The sequence below is a fragment of the Otolemur garnettii genome, unplaced genomic scaffold (assembly GCF_000181295.1).
Source record: "Otolemur garnettii isolate 467f Iridium unplaced genomic scaffold, OtoGar3 scaffold00074, whole genome shotgun sequence".
Taxonomy (NCBI): domain Eukaryota; kingdom Metazoa; phylum Chordata; class Mammalia; order Primates; family Galagidae; genus Otolemur; species Otolemur garnettii.
In genome coordinates, this window is record NW_003852469.1 from 6,468,320 (window position 1) to 6,482,579 (window position 14,260).

The 14,260-nt window shown below is 52.3% G+C and overlaps 1 protein-coding gene across 3 annotated transcripts; it reads left to right on the forward strand.

Moving 5' to 3' along the window:
- The first annotated feature begins 508 nt into the window (after positions 1-508).
- On the forward strand, positions 509-3,626 carry EGR3 (early growth response 3). 3 transcript variants are annotated; one of them, XM_003793969.2, is made up of 2 exons: positions 509-901; positions 2,179-3,626. In XM_003793969.2, the coding sequence occupies exons 1-2, from the start codon at positions 748-750 to the stop codon at positions 3,186-3,188; spliced, it is 1,164 nt and encodes a 387-aa protein (XP_003794017.1). In that variant the 5' UTR covers positions 509-747; the 3' UTR covers positions 3,189-3,626. The 3 variants fall into 3 exon arrangements, with proteins under 3 accessions (XP_003794017.1, XP_012663156.1, XP_003794018.1); XM_012807702.2 differs by lacking the exon at positions 509-901 and adding an exon at positions 1,119-1,159 and having other exon boundaries at positions 2,179-3,212; XM_003793970.2 differs by lacking the exon at positions 509-901 and adding an exon at positions 1,279-1,360 and having other exon boundaries at positions 2,179-3,613.
- Positions 3,627-14,260: the final 10,634 nt, after the last annotated feature.

Consider the following 14,260-nt stretch of genomic DNA (forward strand, 5'->3'; position numbering starts at 1 on the left):
TTTCTTCTTCCTTCTCTTCTATTTCTCTCTTTCTTTCTCTTTTTTTAAGAGCGGCGAGCGTTGCGGGCGCCGCACGTTGGCTGCGGCCCGCTTCCTGCTTTCTAATGTTCCATTGTGAGGAGCTTCCATTGTGACGTCGCGCCCCTTCGGCTGGGCTTTGTCTGTCCATATATGGGCAGCTACGTCACGGAGCTTTCCCGGGGCTCAGATAAATAGGCTGGTGGAGTTCCCTGGCTGGGAGCTTTTGGGCAGCAGTGAGCTTGCTAGGAAGCGGCGGGGCTGGTGGTGGTGGTAGCAGCGGCGGCGGCAGCGGCAGAGGCGGCGGCAGCAGCGGCGGCGGTGGTGGTGGCAGATCGGGGGGCGGGGGGGCCGCGGGCGCGTGTCTGTTTGTGAGATCAATACTGAGGCCGCGTCCGACCCCCTCGGGCCGAGATCCCCTCCAGCCCAGCCCCCACCCCACCCCCTGCAAAACGCCCCACCCCACCCCCACGACCCAGCCTCTTACGGCACCAGCTGAGACACCCAAGAGGATTACCCCCTTTGCCCCCTCCCACCCCCCCCCCAAAAAGAAGCTCCCCTCTCCTGGCCCATCCCTTCCCTTCTTCCCTCCCTCCTCCCCCCGAACTTTCCCTCTCGCATGCTTTTCCCTTGCACCACGGATCGCCTCTCCGATGCCGCTTGCCTGGAAGCTGCGTTAGGAGGGAGCGGTGGCGGCGGTGGCGGCGGCGGCGGCAGCTCGGGAGTGCTATGACCGGCAAACTCGCCGAGAAGCTGCCGGTGACCATGAGCAGTTTGCTAAACCAACTGCCTGACAATCTGTACCCCGAGGAGATCCCCAGCGCGCTCAACCTCTTCTCCGGCAGCAGCGACTCGGTAGCCCATTACAATCAGATGGCTACAGGTAAGGGCGGCCGGGAGGCGGCGAGAAAGGCAAGGAAGGAAGAGGAGAAGGGAACGACCTAGCGATGGATGGATGGATAGATGGATGGATGGATGGATAAATGTTGGAAAGATGGGGGGCGCGCTGGGAATTTTCCGGGGGGCGAGTTGCTTTTCCCACCCACTCCTCCCGCCCTCCCCGATCGAGAAGGCTAGGTTGGCGACGCCACGGTAGAGGCTTCGGTTCTCCCGGGTGGGGGCAGCCGCCGACCGGAGGGAGGTAGGTGCGAGCGGCTGTGGGGTTCTCCCTCCTCACGCAAGGGGCCCGATCGATCGCCGGGCTGCGCACAAGGCGTGGTGCCGTCGCCCCCTTCCCGGGAGGAGCCCAGCGTCTTTTTCACCCGCGCTCTCCCCCCTTACTCCCTCAGCCTCCCACCCGGGATGGAGCCATGTGCGGCGTGGAGTCCCCGCGGTGGGAGAGGTACTGCGACGCTGCCTTTCCGGGGCGTTCAGCAAAGCCGTGGGGGTGTGGGGACGGCGGGGAGCAGGAGGGGGCCCACTCGCGGTGCGGGGGGGCTGCCACGGGAACGATCCCGGGGCTGGGGAGCTTGGGAAGGGTCGGCCTCTCCCACCATGGAGACACGGGCCGGTTTTCCTCCGCCCTCCACCCTTCCTAGCTGGAGCTACGCTTTTCACCTCTAGCAAGAGCCGAGAGCTCCTTAAGGCCGGGAGAAGGCTGGGGCCCGGGGAGGAGAAGGGAGAGCTCCCTCTGAGGGCGGCACCCTTCTACGCTCTGAGGACAAAGCGTCGGAGCGCTCTAGGTCCGCGACCCTGGCACAGCGAGCGTGGGGGGCATCTCCGGGGCGGGAAAGGCGCGGCGTCCTGAAGTGGACAGGGCCGGGGAAAGAGGCCGAGTTGTGTGCGCTGGGGAGCGAGAGCCCGGTGCGCTCGGGGCTGAAACTACCTGTAGCTGCAGCTACCTGCCCGCCCCACCTCGGGAAGAACAACAATGCTTCTCGCGCGCGCGCGCGTGTGTGTGGTACGTGAGTGTGTGCGCGGCTTGTGCGGTATGTGTGCCGCAGCCACTCCACACCCCGATCCGTAGTATTTTGCTGTATCCAGGTTGCGCCTGGGAGCGCGGCACCGCCCGCTTTGCGCGGTGCTCAGCGTTCCTCTTACCCCATGCGCTGCGCACTCCACCCGGCCGCACCCTCAGCACCTGGGCAAGGACCTGGGCGCCGCGGCCCGGAGCCGGCTGGGCTTCACTCACACCTCCCCTCTCTTCCCTGCTCTCCGCAGAGAATGTGATGGACATCGGTCTGACCAACGAGAAGCCCAACCCAGAACTCTCTTACTCGGGCTCCTTCCAGCCAGCCCCCGGCAACAAGACCGTGACCTACTTGGGAAAGTTCGCCTTTGACTCCCCTTCCAACTGGTGCCAGGACAACATCATTAGCCTCATGAGCGCCGGCATCTTGGGGGTGCCCCCGGCCTCAGGGGCGCTCAGCACGCAGACGTCCACCGCCAGCATGGTGCAACCGCCGCAAGGCGACGTGGAGGCCATGTATCCGGCGCTGCCCCCCTATTCCAACTGCGGTGATCTCTACTCGGAGCCAGTGTCTTTCCACGACCCCCAGGGCAATCCCGGGCTCGCCTATTCCCCCCAGGATTACCAATCGGCCAAGCCAGCCTTGGACAGCAATCTCTTCCCCATGATTCCTGACTACAACCTGTACCACCACCCCAACGACATGGGCTCCATTCCGGAGCACAAGCCCTTCCAGGGCATGGACCCCATCCGGGTCAATCCGCCCCCCATTACTCCTCTGGAGACCATCAAGGCATTCAAAGACAAGCAGATCCACCCGGGCTTCGGCAGCCTGCCCCAACCGCCGCTCACGCTCAAGCCCATCCGGCCCCGCAAGTACCCCAACCGGCCTAGCAAGACCCCGCTCCACGAACGGCCCCACGCGTGCCCAGCAGAGGGATGCGACCGCCGTTTCAGCCGCTCGGACGAGCTGACCCGGCATCTGCGCATCCACACGGGCCACAAGCCCTTCCAGTGCCGTATCTGCATGCGGAGCTTCAGCCGCAGCGACCACCTCACCACTCACATCCGCACACATACGGGCGAGAAGCCCTTTGCCTGCGAGTTCTGCGGGCGCAAGTTTGCGCGCAGCGACGAGCGCAAGCGCCACGCCAAGATCCACCTCAAGCAAAAGGAGAAGAAGGCGGAGAAGGGGGGTGCGCCCTCGGCATCATCAGCTCCCCCAGTGTCCCTGGCCCCCGTGGTCACCACCTGCGCCTGAGGCACTGGCCCCCAGATCCCCACTTTTCCCCTTCAGTGCCTCCCGGCTGCTCGCCTGAAAGCAGCGGGAAAGCCAGCCACGGAGGCGCAGGGGCCGCGCCCTGGCCTCTCCATGGACGTGCGGCCCCTTGCTCCCCTTCGATGCCCCCGGTTCCCACCCTTTCACACCGGCCAGCGGTCGAGGGGCCGGAGCTGGAGATGCCTTCCCCTCGCTGTCCCCTCCTTAGCCAAGGAGTGGGGGTGGAAAGGTGGCGTCTAGCCCGCTTTGTTCAGTCGGATCGCCTTGATCCAGGGGCCGCTGGGCCGCGCCAAGGACCTGCGGGGGACTGAAGGCGGAGCCCACCAACCCTCGCCTGACCCAAACACCTCACTGTTTCCCCAGTGTTTCCCTCCGTTCCCCTCGAAGACTCGAGAGGGGGAGGGGGTTAAGAAGCGCACCAAAGCGCAGAGCTTGCTGCCCGCCGCACGCACGCGCGCCTGCGTGCGGGATGCGCGCGAGTGTGTGCGTGCTCGCGTGTGAGTGTGTGTGTGTGTGTGTGTGTGTGTGTGTGCGCGCGCGCGCACGCGTGTATGTACGTTAGACTCTTGAGCTGAACTGGGCTGTGTCTACCCCAAACTCTTCCCCACATTGGGTCCCCAGGCCGCTGGGGGATGTCCCAGGCTGGGGGCCTGCACGTGGCCGGAGGAGATGGTCTTCCATCTGCTCTGAAATAATGTTTCTTACAGAAATGCCTCGGATGCCGCCGCCGCGGTGCCGCTGCCGCCGCTTCGGGTTTGGCCCCTCAGAACCCCTCCTTTTCTGAGCGCTTCCCTCTTAGGCCTCAGGGCAGTTTGATCTGCGGGGAGAAGAGCAGCCATCACTGAGCCTGCCTTTATATACACTTATGTATTTTCTCAGCCCTACTTTTTAAAATGTTCCTGAGTTTGCCCTCTGCCCGTTTTCCCTTCCTTTTCCCTCCCCACCAAGCCTTCTCCCCATTTCTCCCAAAATCTTTTCCCAGAAAGGCAGGCCTCAACCATCCACTCCAGCTTTCTATTTTTTTTTCTCACATACCCATTTCTCTTTCCACCATTCATAAGAAAGCTGGCTTTGGTTTTGCCCTTTGTCATCACCAACACAGCAGATAGAAATTAAATATATATATATATATGGAATGTGTATGTATGTGTATGTATGTGTATGCAGATACACACATACATATATATATATAAAACATACCTGTTACATGTATTCCTAGAAAGATAAAATTTCTAAGGTATTTGGTTATCCAGTGCAGTGCACTGGCATAAAGAGAATTTGTAGGTGTATACAGCTTTAAATGGTTTATTTTTTATGAAAATGTTAACTGATGAGATTATATCTACATATGTATGTATGTGTGCGTGGATATATACACACACGACGTATCTGTACCCATGTGTGTGTATATACATACACACATCTCTGTCCAAATTGTCCTCAAAGATACGGGGATTTTTTTTCATTAATCCATGTTGATGAATGAGATGTCTCTTTTCCATATCCCAGCCTCACCTTCTCCCTGCCCTACCTCACCTCTTCTCAGGCACCCCCTTGTCCCCAGCTGTCCTGCCCAGCACTTCTCTAGCACAGGGCGGCTCTTTCGGAATAGTAGGGAAGGTTGCTCTGTGACACAGCTTCCAGCACAGTCTTGACTGAATGTACCAGTTCCCTCTTAGCGTTATTTCTCCTGTGGTCGGTAGCTGGCCAGAGAGAAGGAACAAAGGTCTGGAGTTTACAGAATGTCTGTTTTTAAAGTCACTTTATGCGTTTCCCACTTTTTTTTTCTAAAGGAAAAAAAAGCACCGGTTTTTTGGTGGTGGATAATAATACTACATGGACTTTAGTGAAGGGGGGGGAATCAAAGAGCAGGGGGGGTTGTGAATTTCCAGGTACTTGGACTTTTTGTAGAAGGAGAGAGAAGAAGATGAAGTTTGCCAGGAGGGCCCATATTTTTTCAGCTGAAGGGTAAAATCTTTCTTTGCAAAGACAGTATTTTGCTGAATACTTTTTATAATGTGATGATTATTAAAAAAAAAAAATTTTGGTCACTTCAAAGCTGGAAGGAGGAATCAGATATCCTTTAATATTTTTACCTTGCTCCTTCTGGTGTCTGCATGTCACTGCATGTTAACTCCGAGTTTTCCTTTGTTTTAATAAAACTGTTCTCAGACATTTAAGCTAAACTAAGAGAAAAATAACTTTGTTGCCAAAACGTTGTGCTATCCAGATTTTTTTATATGTCTGCATGTTTAAAAAAAAAAAGAACAAAAGAAAATGCACTCTAACTTATGTGAACTGAGAGGAAAAAAAAATAATCAGGTTTTAAACAGGAAAACCTATGGGGAATGATATTTTTTGAAAGACTTTTGTATAAAGTTGAGTACTTAGAAAAAGACAAACCAGATGTAATATATTTTGTGGATGTTTTTATTTCTTGGATTTATAGTACCTTATACTAAGGTTAAAAAATATGCTTGATATTGTGAAAAGGTGAAATTCTTCACCAACATTTCATTTGCTCCTTCGTCACGTTGTTATGCCAATATAATATAGTTCATGAAAACAGCATTTTTAAAAACCGAAATATTGAAATGGTGTAATGTTGTACCATTTGCACTGTGAGCAAATGCTAATACAGTAAATATATTGTGTTTGCTGACAATCAGCCGGCCTATAAATCTCCTTATTTTATTTCTTGTTTTCATAGCATAAAGTTTTGGTTTGGCCTGGTCTTTTTGTCTTGGTTTGTTTTTGACTGGTGATTTGTTTGATCGGTTGTTATGCCTGGTTTTGTCATTTCTCGCTCTGAAAACTCTCGAAGGGGAAACATAGAACTTGATGTTATTGGAGGTTGGTCAGAATTTTGTGCAGGTTCTGGTATTTCCAACACAGTTTTCAGTGTTTCCTGTGGTTCTCGGGGAAAGAGGATTTCTCTCCACCCTTGAGAGGCTTAACCTGCCAGAGAGATTAGATGAACAAACAGGGAATCAGGGCTGATGCCTGGAATCTTCTAGAACCTTCTGTCCGGTTTCCAATGGGTATTTGGTGTTAGGGGAGGGGACATCCTGGTTTACAAACTGTTTCTCTGATGGTCTTAGGAGAGTAAGACCCCAGAGGGCCTCTATAGCCACACTGAATAGTTCTCCTGCTAAATCTTTTGAAGCTTAAAAAACAGGTGGAGGCTTGACAGAGGTTCTTCAGGGTTGGCAAGATAACCAGAGAGATTGGCAGCTCTTTTGTGGTCATATAATTGGGGAAAATCAGGCTTGAAAGTTGTACAACTTTAATCCTGCCTGGACAGGACTCACTATTGAGGGAGTATCCTGCCTGGTTAAAGTGGTCCTGGCGGAAAAGTCACTTTTATAAATGACCCAGGGGCCTGATGCTTTTAAGGGAAGAGAGACATTTGGGATTTGGAGAACACACCAGGCATGTTTGTGTAGCATCAGCCCGTTACATGTAATGATTTCTTCCTCCCAAAAAAGCAACACGTTTGCCACCCTACAGGTTATCTCCCCCAGAATATTCCTCACCCTTTAATGAAATTATTTGCCAACCCCAGAGCTTTATTTCTCATAAGGAAATATGTGTCCTCCATAGTATGTATGTGCATCTCCATCCTGCTCCCCTCTCCTTACTCCCCATAGTCTTTAGAATCCTTTATCCCTTGAGACTTGTTCTAGAACAGTCTTTGGACAAGTCGGTCCTCTCCCCCTCCCTTTTTTCCTGCCTGCCCTCTAGAAAATTCCCCTGACCTTCTCTGCAGTGTTTCACATGTGCTTGGCCTCGGCAAAGTTTAGGGGCCATATAAATGTCACCCAAGGTTGTGACTTGGGTCCATGTCTTAGCCCCTGAGGCCCAAACCAGGCCAGTCACAAAGTAACAGAAATCCTGTGTACCTGCTCAGAAACTGCTTTTGCTGCTACCAGGCAGGCCCATCACATTGAAAAACTATGGGTGGTATTTCTGGTTGGCTGCAGTCACCAAGAAATTGGGGCCTGGGTGGAGGAGGTAGGCTGTGGCCTTGGAAAAGAATGTTTTTGAAGTGAGAGATGAACAAAGAGAATGCAGGATGGCATCAGAGATTTTCGCGCCCACACAATTCTAGGTCACTGGCTGCCATCTTGAATTCCCTTCTCTGGCCTCGTGAAACTTTTAAAATTCCAAACTGCGGTTTTTGATCTACAGCCACGTGGAGGTATCTTCCTTTTTTTAACAAAGGGAATCCAAGATGGCTGAAAAGTCTGACTGATTGAGCATAAAATGTATCTCTTTGCTAAACTAGACATCTCCTTCCAGATTCCTATGTTTTTCTAGAGAACAGAGGAAGATCCTGTCACTCGGTTTCTTCCTCATTAGTATCCAGCCCCACCTACACCTTCCCCAATCAAACTAGGCCTTCGGAGTTACACTTTCGTCAACTATGCTGCATGATTAATAAACTCACTTCCCATTGGTGGATATTACTCAACCTAACCTGGTTCAACCACTGGGTTACTTGGCAATATGGCAGCCCGTCTGGCTGGCACCAGCCCTGTGTGGTGTAATCACTGATTCATGCTTTGTAGCTAGATAAGACTGTCCCAGATAGCATCACACCAGCTACCCAACCTGCCTGGGTTTTGTAAATGTGGGGAGAGGAGACTCAACCCTGAAACTTAGGGGTGAAGTGGAAAGGAGGTGGAGCAAAGGCCTCAATGGGGCTATCATAGGAAGGAATCAGTGGAGGCTTTGCAAAGAGACTCTGGGGCAAAGCCAGGCATGGAAGTAAGACAGAGCTCCTTCCAAGCAACCCCTGAGGGTGAGTGAAAGGATGCCTCTCACATACAGGCACACACACACGCACACGCTCCTCCTCAGCAGTGGTATTCTGAAAGTGATGACTGCAAAATTGTACTTGGTGAACTGGGCTTGGGTATAAGTGAGGCAATGCTTTAAGAGAACGTGGGGCAAGAAGCAGCAGCATCTGTTTTTGTGTGGTGTGGTGGTGAATGTGCTCAGTGGATCTGCACTCACAAACACAGGAGAAAGAGTAGCAAGGTGGATTCTGGTGAACTAAGGCAATGGCTTGTGATCCCTTTGCTAGTCCAGAACATACCTGTTGTAGATGAGGGGGCTGTGCTGCCTTGTATCCTGGCCTGGACCGGCTTCCCTGGTATTCTGGAACAATAAAAACCAGGAGGCCTCTGTCCCGCAAACTAGAAATCCTACTGGCAAAATCTTAAAGACTAGGGGGAAATGAATGACTCTCCAAAAGGTGCCATGGGGTTTTAAAAATAGGTCGTGATTCCAAATCTATCCCAAGGGGTCCTTTTCAGAAAAAGCACTCTTTGTGAGGAAAGGCGAGAGATGTCCAGAGGAAGGAGCCCCTTGGTCAGACCAGTTCCTGGGACAGCAGTGAGGACATACACCCTTCCTCACCTGTCAGTCATTGCAGAGGCCAGGAGAACGCCTCGCCCTGGCAGCTTCTCCCAACATTTCAGTTCCTGAAGCGTCACCATTCTTTTTGCACAAAGGTTTTCCATCTATTCCATCTCTAGTGTTTTTAGGGATTGGTCATTTTCACAGCCCTATGCAAGAACAGGCGTAGGCCAGCCTGGGAGTGAGTGTGATGAGGCCTTCCCCAATTTGCAGCAAAGCCTGATGTGTCTGTGCCCAGGCAGGATAGGACCAGGCTCCAACTTCCTGGCCTAGAGCCCATCACAGCTGGTCTGGAAATGGGGCGTCCTTTCCACTACCCCTGATGGCCATGAGGAGCCAGCCTCTGACTCCAGGGTGGAAACACTGTTATCTGCCCCTCTAGCAAACACACAATGACTAGAAGAAAGTTTTCTAGGCAATTTTACTAAGGAGCTAATGCAAACAACATGGCCACATGGCTGCAAACAAGAAGAATGTCAACAAAAACGTTCTCACTTCTAGGCTGGGTGGGAGTCAGACCACCATACAGTTCCTTTAATGTTGCCTAACTTCCTTCTGGGCCCACCTCCAGGGAGGTCCCCAAGTGTCTTCTTTCAGGTTTGGGTCATGTGGCTTCCCTGATTCCAAGGTCCCTGAATGGAGAAGGCCCTTTCTCTGGGCCTCAGAAATGTCTTCTGGGACCTCAGGCATCTTGTGCAGCCCCTGTCATCCTCTCCTTCACCCCATTCTGGGGAGCCTCTGGGGATCCACACCCAGAAGTCCTGTCACCTCTCTGATTGTGCTCTCTGGGCCCTGCTTGTGCCACATGGAGCAGAACGGCTGGTCCCCAGGCCAGCTCCAACCACTGGCCTGCCCAGGGCCTGCCACCATCTGTGGCTTGGGCCTTGCATTATGGCATCCTAGCCCAACCAGCCACAGAATTGTTCTTTCAGGTTCCCTTTTCAGTCACTCACTAAGATCCTACTTATAGTCTCAGGAAATGCCTCCACCTCTCAGCTCCCTGGAGGGAAAGAGGTGTCTGACACTCAGGAGGCCGGGGGCAACCAGGACCCTCCTCAGGGGAAAACACCCTTGTCTGTGTGCCTATATTCTCTGGGATGACTCACCCCACAGGGTGGTCACCCACTTGCCCAGAATCCATCAGCAGCCTGTCCCCACCAAAAGAACTGAGTCCTCAAGCCCTTTGGAATCATCTCATGACCAGCTGCAAGAACTATGGCACTTTCTACTTCCTAGCATTTTGACCCCTCCAGGATGTCCAGACACCTGACAGCAACCCCTTCCTCTGTCTCCACTTGTTTCCCTGCTTAGGAAGGTCAGGTCATCCCAGCAGAAGGGGCAGAAGAAAATTTGCAGTGCTAGTGGGTCCCCAGGGTGCTGATGAAAGCCTTCTCTACGGCACTTGTTACCTAGTTGTTTACTTGTTACTGAACATTAAGAGGCAGTTTGATAACCCAGCGGCTACTCTGGCTTTTTTCTCGGGGTCTGAAACCTGCTTTGGAATCATCATCTCCCTCCTAGAACCGAATCTCAATTCTGCCGCTTTCCTGCAGTGTGACTGTCAACGAGCTCTTTGTCTTTCTGAACCTCAGTTTCCTCTGGTCCTATCATTGCTGCTGTGGAGTTCAAATGAAGTACTGGATATGGGGCCTGGTTTGTGGTGGGCACTCTGCCCGGGCCACTTTGCTCCTGTGTCCCTGTTCCTTTCCCCAACCACCAAGCACGGTTGCAAGGAAAAGGGCTTTGTCTCCACCAGGACATCAATTTGCCACCATTCCCAACTCCTGCCATCCACGGGCTATCTGGATTCCGAACATTGGCCCTCTCCACCCCACCTCCACTCTTGGCCACAGCTGAGGTTCATTGTTGTCATTTCCTGGCCTGATTCTTGACCTCTTCCCAGGTCCTTTTGTCCCATCTCTCTCACTGGGATGGGTGGATGTAACACCTTCCTGATCCAGTATCATCTGCAAAGTTAATTAAGGTGTCACCGGCTATTGCCGCTTCCTGATCCTTATCAGAGATTTAAATAAAACGCAGCAGCCCCAGTTCTACCCAGTCCAGCCCTCTCCCTTAATCCAAGCTTGGTTATTAACCATCAGACCTTGACCTTAGCCTTCTGGCTAGATCTTAGCTTCCAGCCGCAGGGCTAGTGGTACTGGCCCTGTCCAGCCCTAGTATGAGAGCAGAAGTGGCACCCAGGGCTTTAATGGCAGAGAATCATGGATAGCGGGGCCTTTGCCTTATCCCCCATAACCTTGGGCAAAAGCCCCTAGATTTGTAGAGTCATAAGGGATCTTAAGAGGCCACACAGCATGCTGTAGCTGGCAGGGTCCTTGGCAATCCAATATGCTCCTTTTCAGATAAAGAAACACAGCTAGCGGTAGCAGACCCAAGATTTCAGATCCAGGCTGTCGGTGGCAGAGGGTCTCACCAAAAGGTGTTGATTGCTTCATTTATTTACCAAATATTTATTGAGGGCTTGCCATGTGCACCACGTTTTTCTAGGCACTGGGGATAGGACAGTGAACAAAAAGGCCTGCATTTTCCAAGCTTACTTTCTTCAGGGCAAAAATAGATTAAAAAAAAAAAAAAAGAGCAAATAAGTGTTGTGTCGGATTGTGATGTGTATGGTAGAGAAAAATGGGGCACACTGGGAGGAGGGGGTTCCCATTATGCCAGGTGGTCCAGGACAGCCTCATGGGCAAAGGCTTGGAGCATAGGAAGTGATGGCCTGACCACGTGGACACCTGAGGAAAAGCCATCCCAGCAGAGGCCACAGCAAGTGCAGGGGTCCTCAGGGAGGTGGCATTCTTGGTCTGTTTGGAATAACATGAAGTGGAGTGACTAGAGAGATGACAAGGAGGGAGTTGATACCAGGAGAAAGATAGCATGGGATCAGATCACAGAGCTCCTTAAAGGAAATGAATGCTTCCAAAAGGAAACACACACTGAAGGCCAAGAACGAGGGGAAACCCCACAACCTCCAGGCAGAGCTTCCAGGCCAATCCTGCTTTCAGCGCTCAAAGTCCCCATCCCTCTGCTTGGCTTCCTAATCCCCCTGACTGCAGCCCTCTGAACTTTCATGTCTGAGATGCCAAAAGCCACTGATGATTCCTAAACTCCCAAGGAGAGACAAAACTGCCTCATTCAAGAACCAGCCCAAGAGCCTTCTCTCTTCCTGTTGACATTTGCCTTGGTGCCAAGTTCCTAATACGATGGATGACTCTTCCTGCTACCCAGCCTAGGAGTGGGAATCTCCCTTGGCCTCATCCCTCAGAAATCATTCCTGCACAGCCAACCCATCTTTTGTCTGGGACTGGATTGTCCACATTTCCTGTCTTGGCAAAAAGCTTGCAGACGGCTGGGTTCTTCTAATATGGCCACATTCTTGCCCGTACCCTGAGCCCTGGATATGCAAGCTGGAATATCCCCCAAATCACTTGATCCATGATACGCCTTGCCACAAGCTCTCTTTTTCCCTGGATTCTTGCAAATCTCCATCCTCAAGGGTCATTTCTATAGCCTTGTCTAAACAATTTCATTCCCAAGAAAAAAATTCCTCTCTCCATCTTCTCTGGTCTTCCTTCTTGTATCTCTTCAAAAGCTCCCCTTAGTCTCTGTCTTTCCCTGGTGTCATCCAGAGCTGCTTCACATGTCCTTCGTTCATCTACAGATTTAGCAAAAGTCTTAAGCCAGGCACAGTGCTCAGCATAGGGGCGGGGAGGTCGCACAGTCCAAGACACAGTCCCTCTATCTCTCTGACCTTCCTTCCTCATGAGAGGGACCCACTTCCAACTCTCTTTGGAAATGCTCTAAACTTTCTCCTCGTTCTTCCTAAATAAAATCTCATTACTGTGAAAAAAAAAAAAAAGACACAGTCCCTGTCCTCAAGGACCTTACATTTTGTCAAGAAAGGCAGACGTAGAAACAGATAATTTCAATACATTAGGACTGGCGTCTTGATGACAATGGTCTCTGACAGGGAGGCACTAACTCAGAGTCTGGTGGGACGTGGGAGAGGTGAGCATTTAGATGGGGTGGGGGGACTTCCTGGAAGATCTCAAAAAGTCCCCTTCCAGGTCCCACAGTCATAACAGGCCCACTGATAAGCTAAGTGCTCTGCCCTTGGACTCCAGGCAGAGTGGAACTGCCCCAAGATGCCTCCCTGGCAGCCCACAGGGCTGTTCCCTCTCTTATCCTTTTCCTGGGGGAGAAAGAGAAAATCCCAGTGGCCCACGGGCCCCGGGAAGCAACACAGCAGCCTGGTGTCTGTGGAGTATGCCCAGCTGGCTGGGTGGAAGTTGCCCAACGCAGATGACGCGTCCCCGTGGTGCATTCTGGTTGCTTCTCCTTGCTACCAGGCAGACTTTTCTGGGGCTGGGGGAAATATGGCGGGGGTGGGGGGTGCTCTATATTTGGATTCTTTGGGCCCCGGAGAGCATCCCTCCAGGCGATCTCTACCTGCCTTGCCTGGGGCACTGCGATTCTGCCTCCATGGCTCCAAACCTGGCCAAACCTCTACCCTCCCCACTCTCGGCCCAGCTGCCTGCTTCTCTTTTGCTTCTGGTCAGAAGCTCTTGACTCTCAGACGCAAGACTGAGGCTGGCACTTTGGTTCCAGCATTGCCTTTCTCTGTGGGTTAGACCATGAATCAATCTCTTAACTTGGCACGGCCTCTTTTCTCCCACCTGCATGAGGACAAAACCCCACACTACAGGATCATGGAGAGGATCCACTGGGATGTAAAAAAATAAAATAGCTGTCCTGTCCATGAAGCCTGAAGAAGACTGTTGGAGGAAGGAGGAGGGGAAGCTTTTCTCCCTTGACAGGTGAATATATTCTAGGAAGACGTTTCTAGGTGGAGCTAGAAGCCAGGTCTGAACTCAGTCACTGTTCTTACTGGGTCATGTGAGAAAGCCACGCAGGCTTCAGATGGCACAGAGGTGACAGCTCAGGAATAATCTCAGCTTCACTGTTAGAAACTGTCTTCTGGGTCTTAGGGCACGGAAATCTCCAGCCAATGAGAACACAGATCATCAAACAGATCTACATCTCTGGACAATGCTCGCATCAGGAATTAGGAGACCCAGCCTCTGGTCCTGGCCCGACACAGGACAAAGCTGTATGACATTCGCAAAGTCACAGTCCTTCTCTGGGCCCTGAAGTCCCTGTCAGAAAATCAGCCGTCCAGGTATAACACCTCCAGCCCTGATGTGCAGAAGTCCTAGGACCAGCATCCCAGGCACAAGACCCACCCCGCAACCGTCTGCCTCTGCTGCAAGACTCAACCTCCAAGATCTTGCTTCTGCTGCCCTGAGTGCCAGCTCCCTCTCCATCCTCACAGGGGCCGCAGGGGGCTCTGTGGGCTTCTCACTCCCCAACTCTAGTTCCCACTGGCCTGAGCCCATTGGAGAATGTTCTTATGGCTGCAATATATCTTGCAATATATTTTTAAACCCATTTCTCTCGTGTTTGCCTGAATAGTGTACAGAAATTTACATATAAGCCAATCCTCTGGTTCGGGATCTCATTCAACTTAATGCCAGAAATACCAAGCTGTGACCCAAGGCATTCAGACCAGTTCACATGCATAGACTGGGCAGCCCTAGGAGATGGCCAGCTCCTGG

What these genes read in the sequence shown, in the direction of transcription:
- EGR3 (XM_003793969.2), top strand. Translation starts at nt 748, where the DNA reads ATGACCGGCAAACTCGCCGAGAAGCTGCCGGTGACCATGAGCAGTTTG. An exon ending in TTACAATCAGATGGCTACAG is followed by an intron (nt 902 to 2,178) that starts GTAAGGGCGGCC and finishes TGCTCTCCGCAG; the next exon opens with AGAATGTGATGGACATCGGT.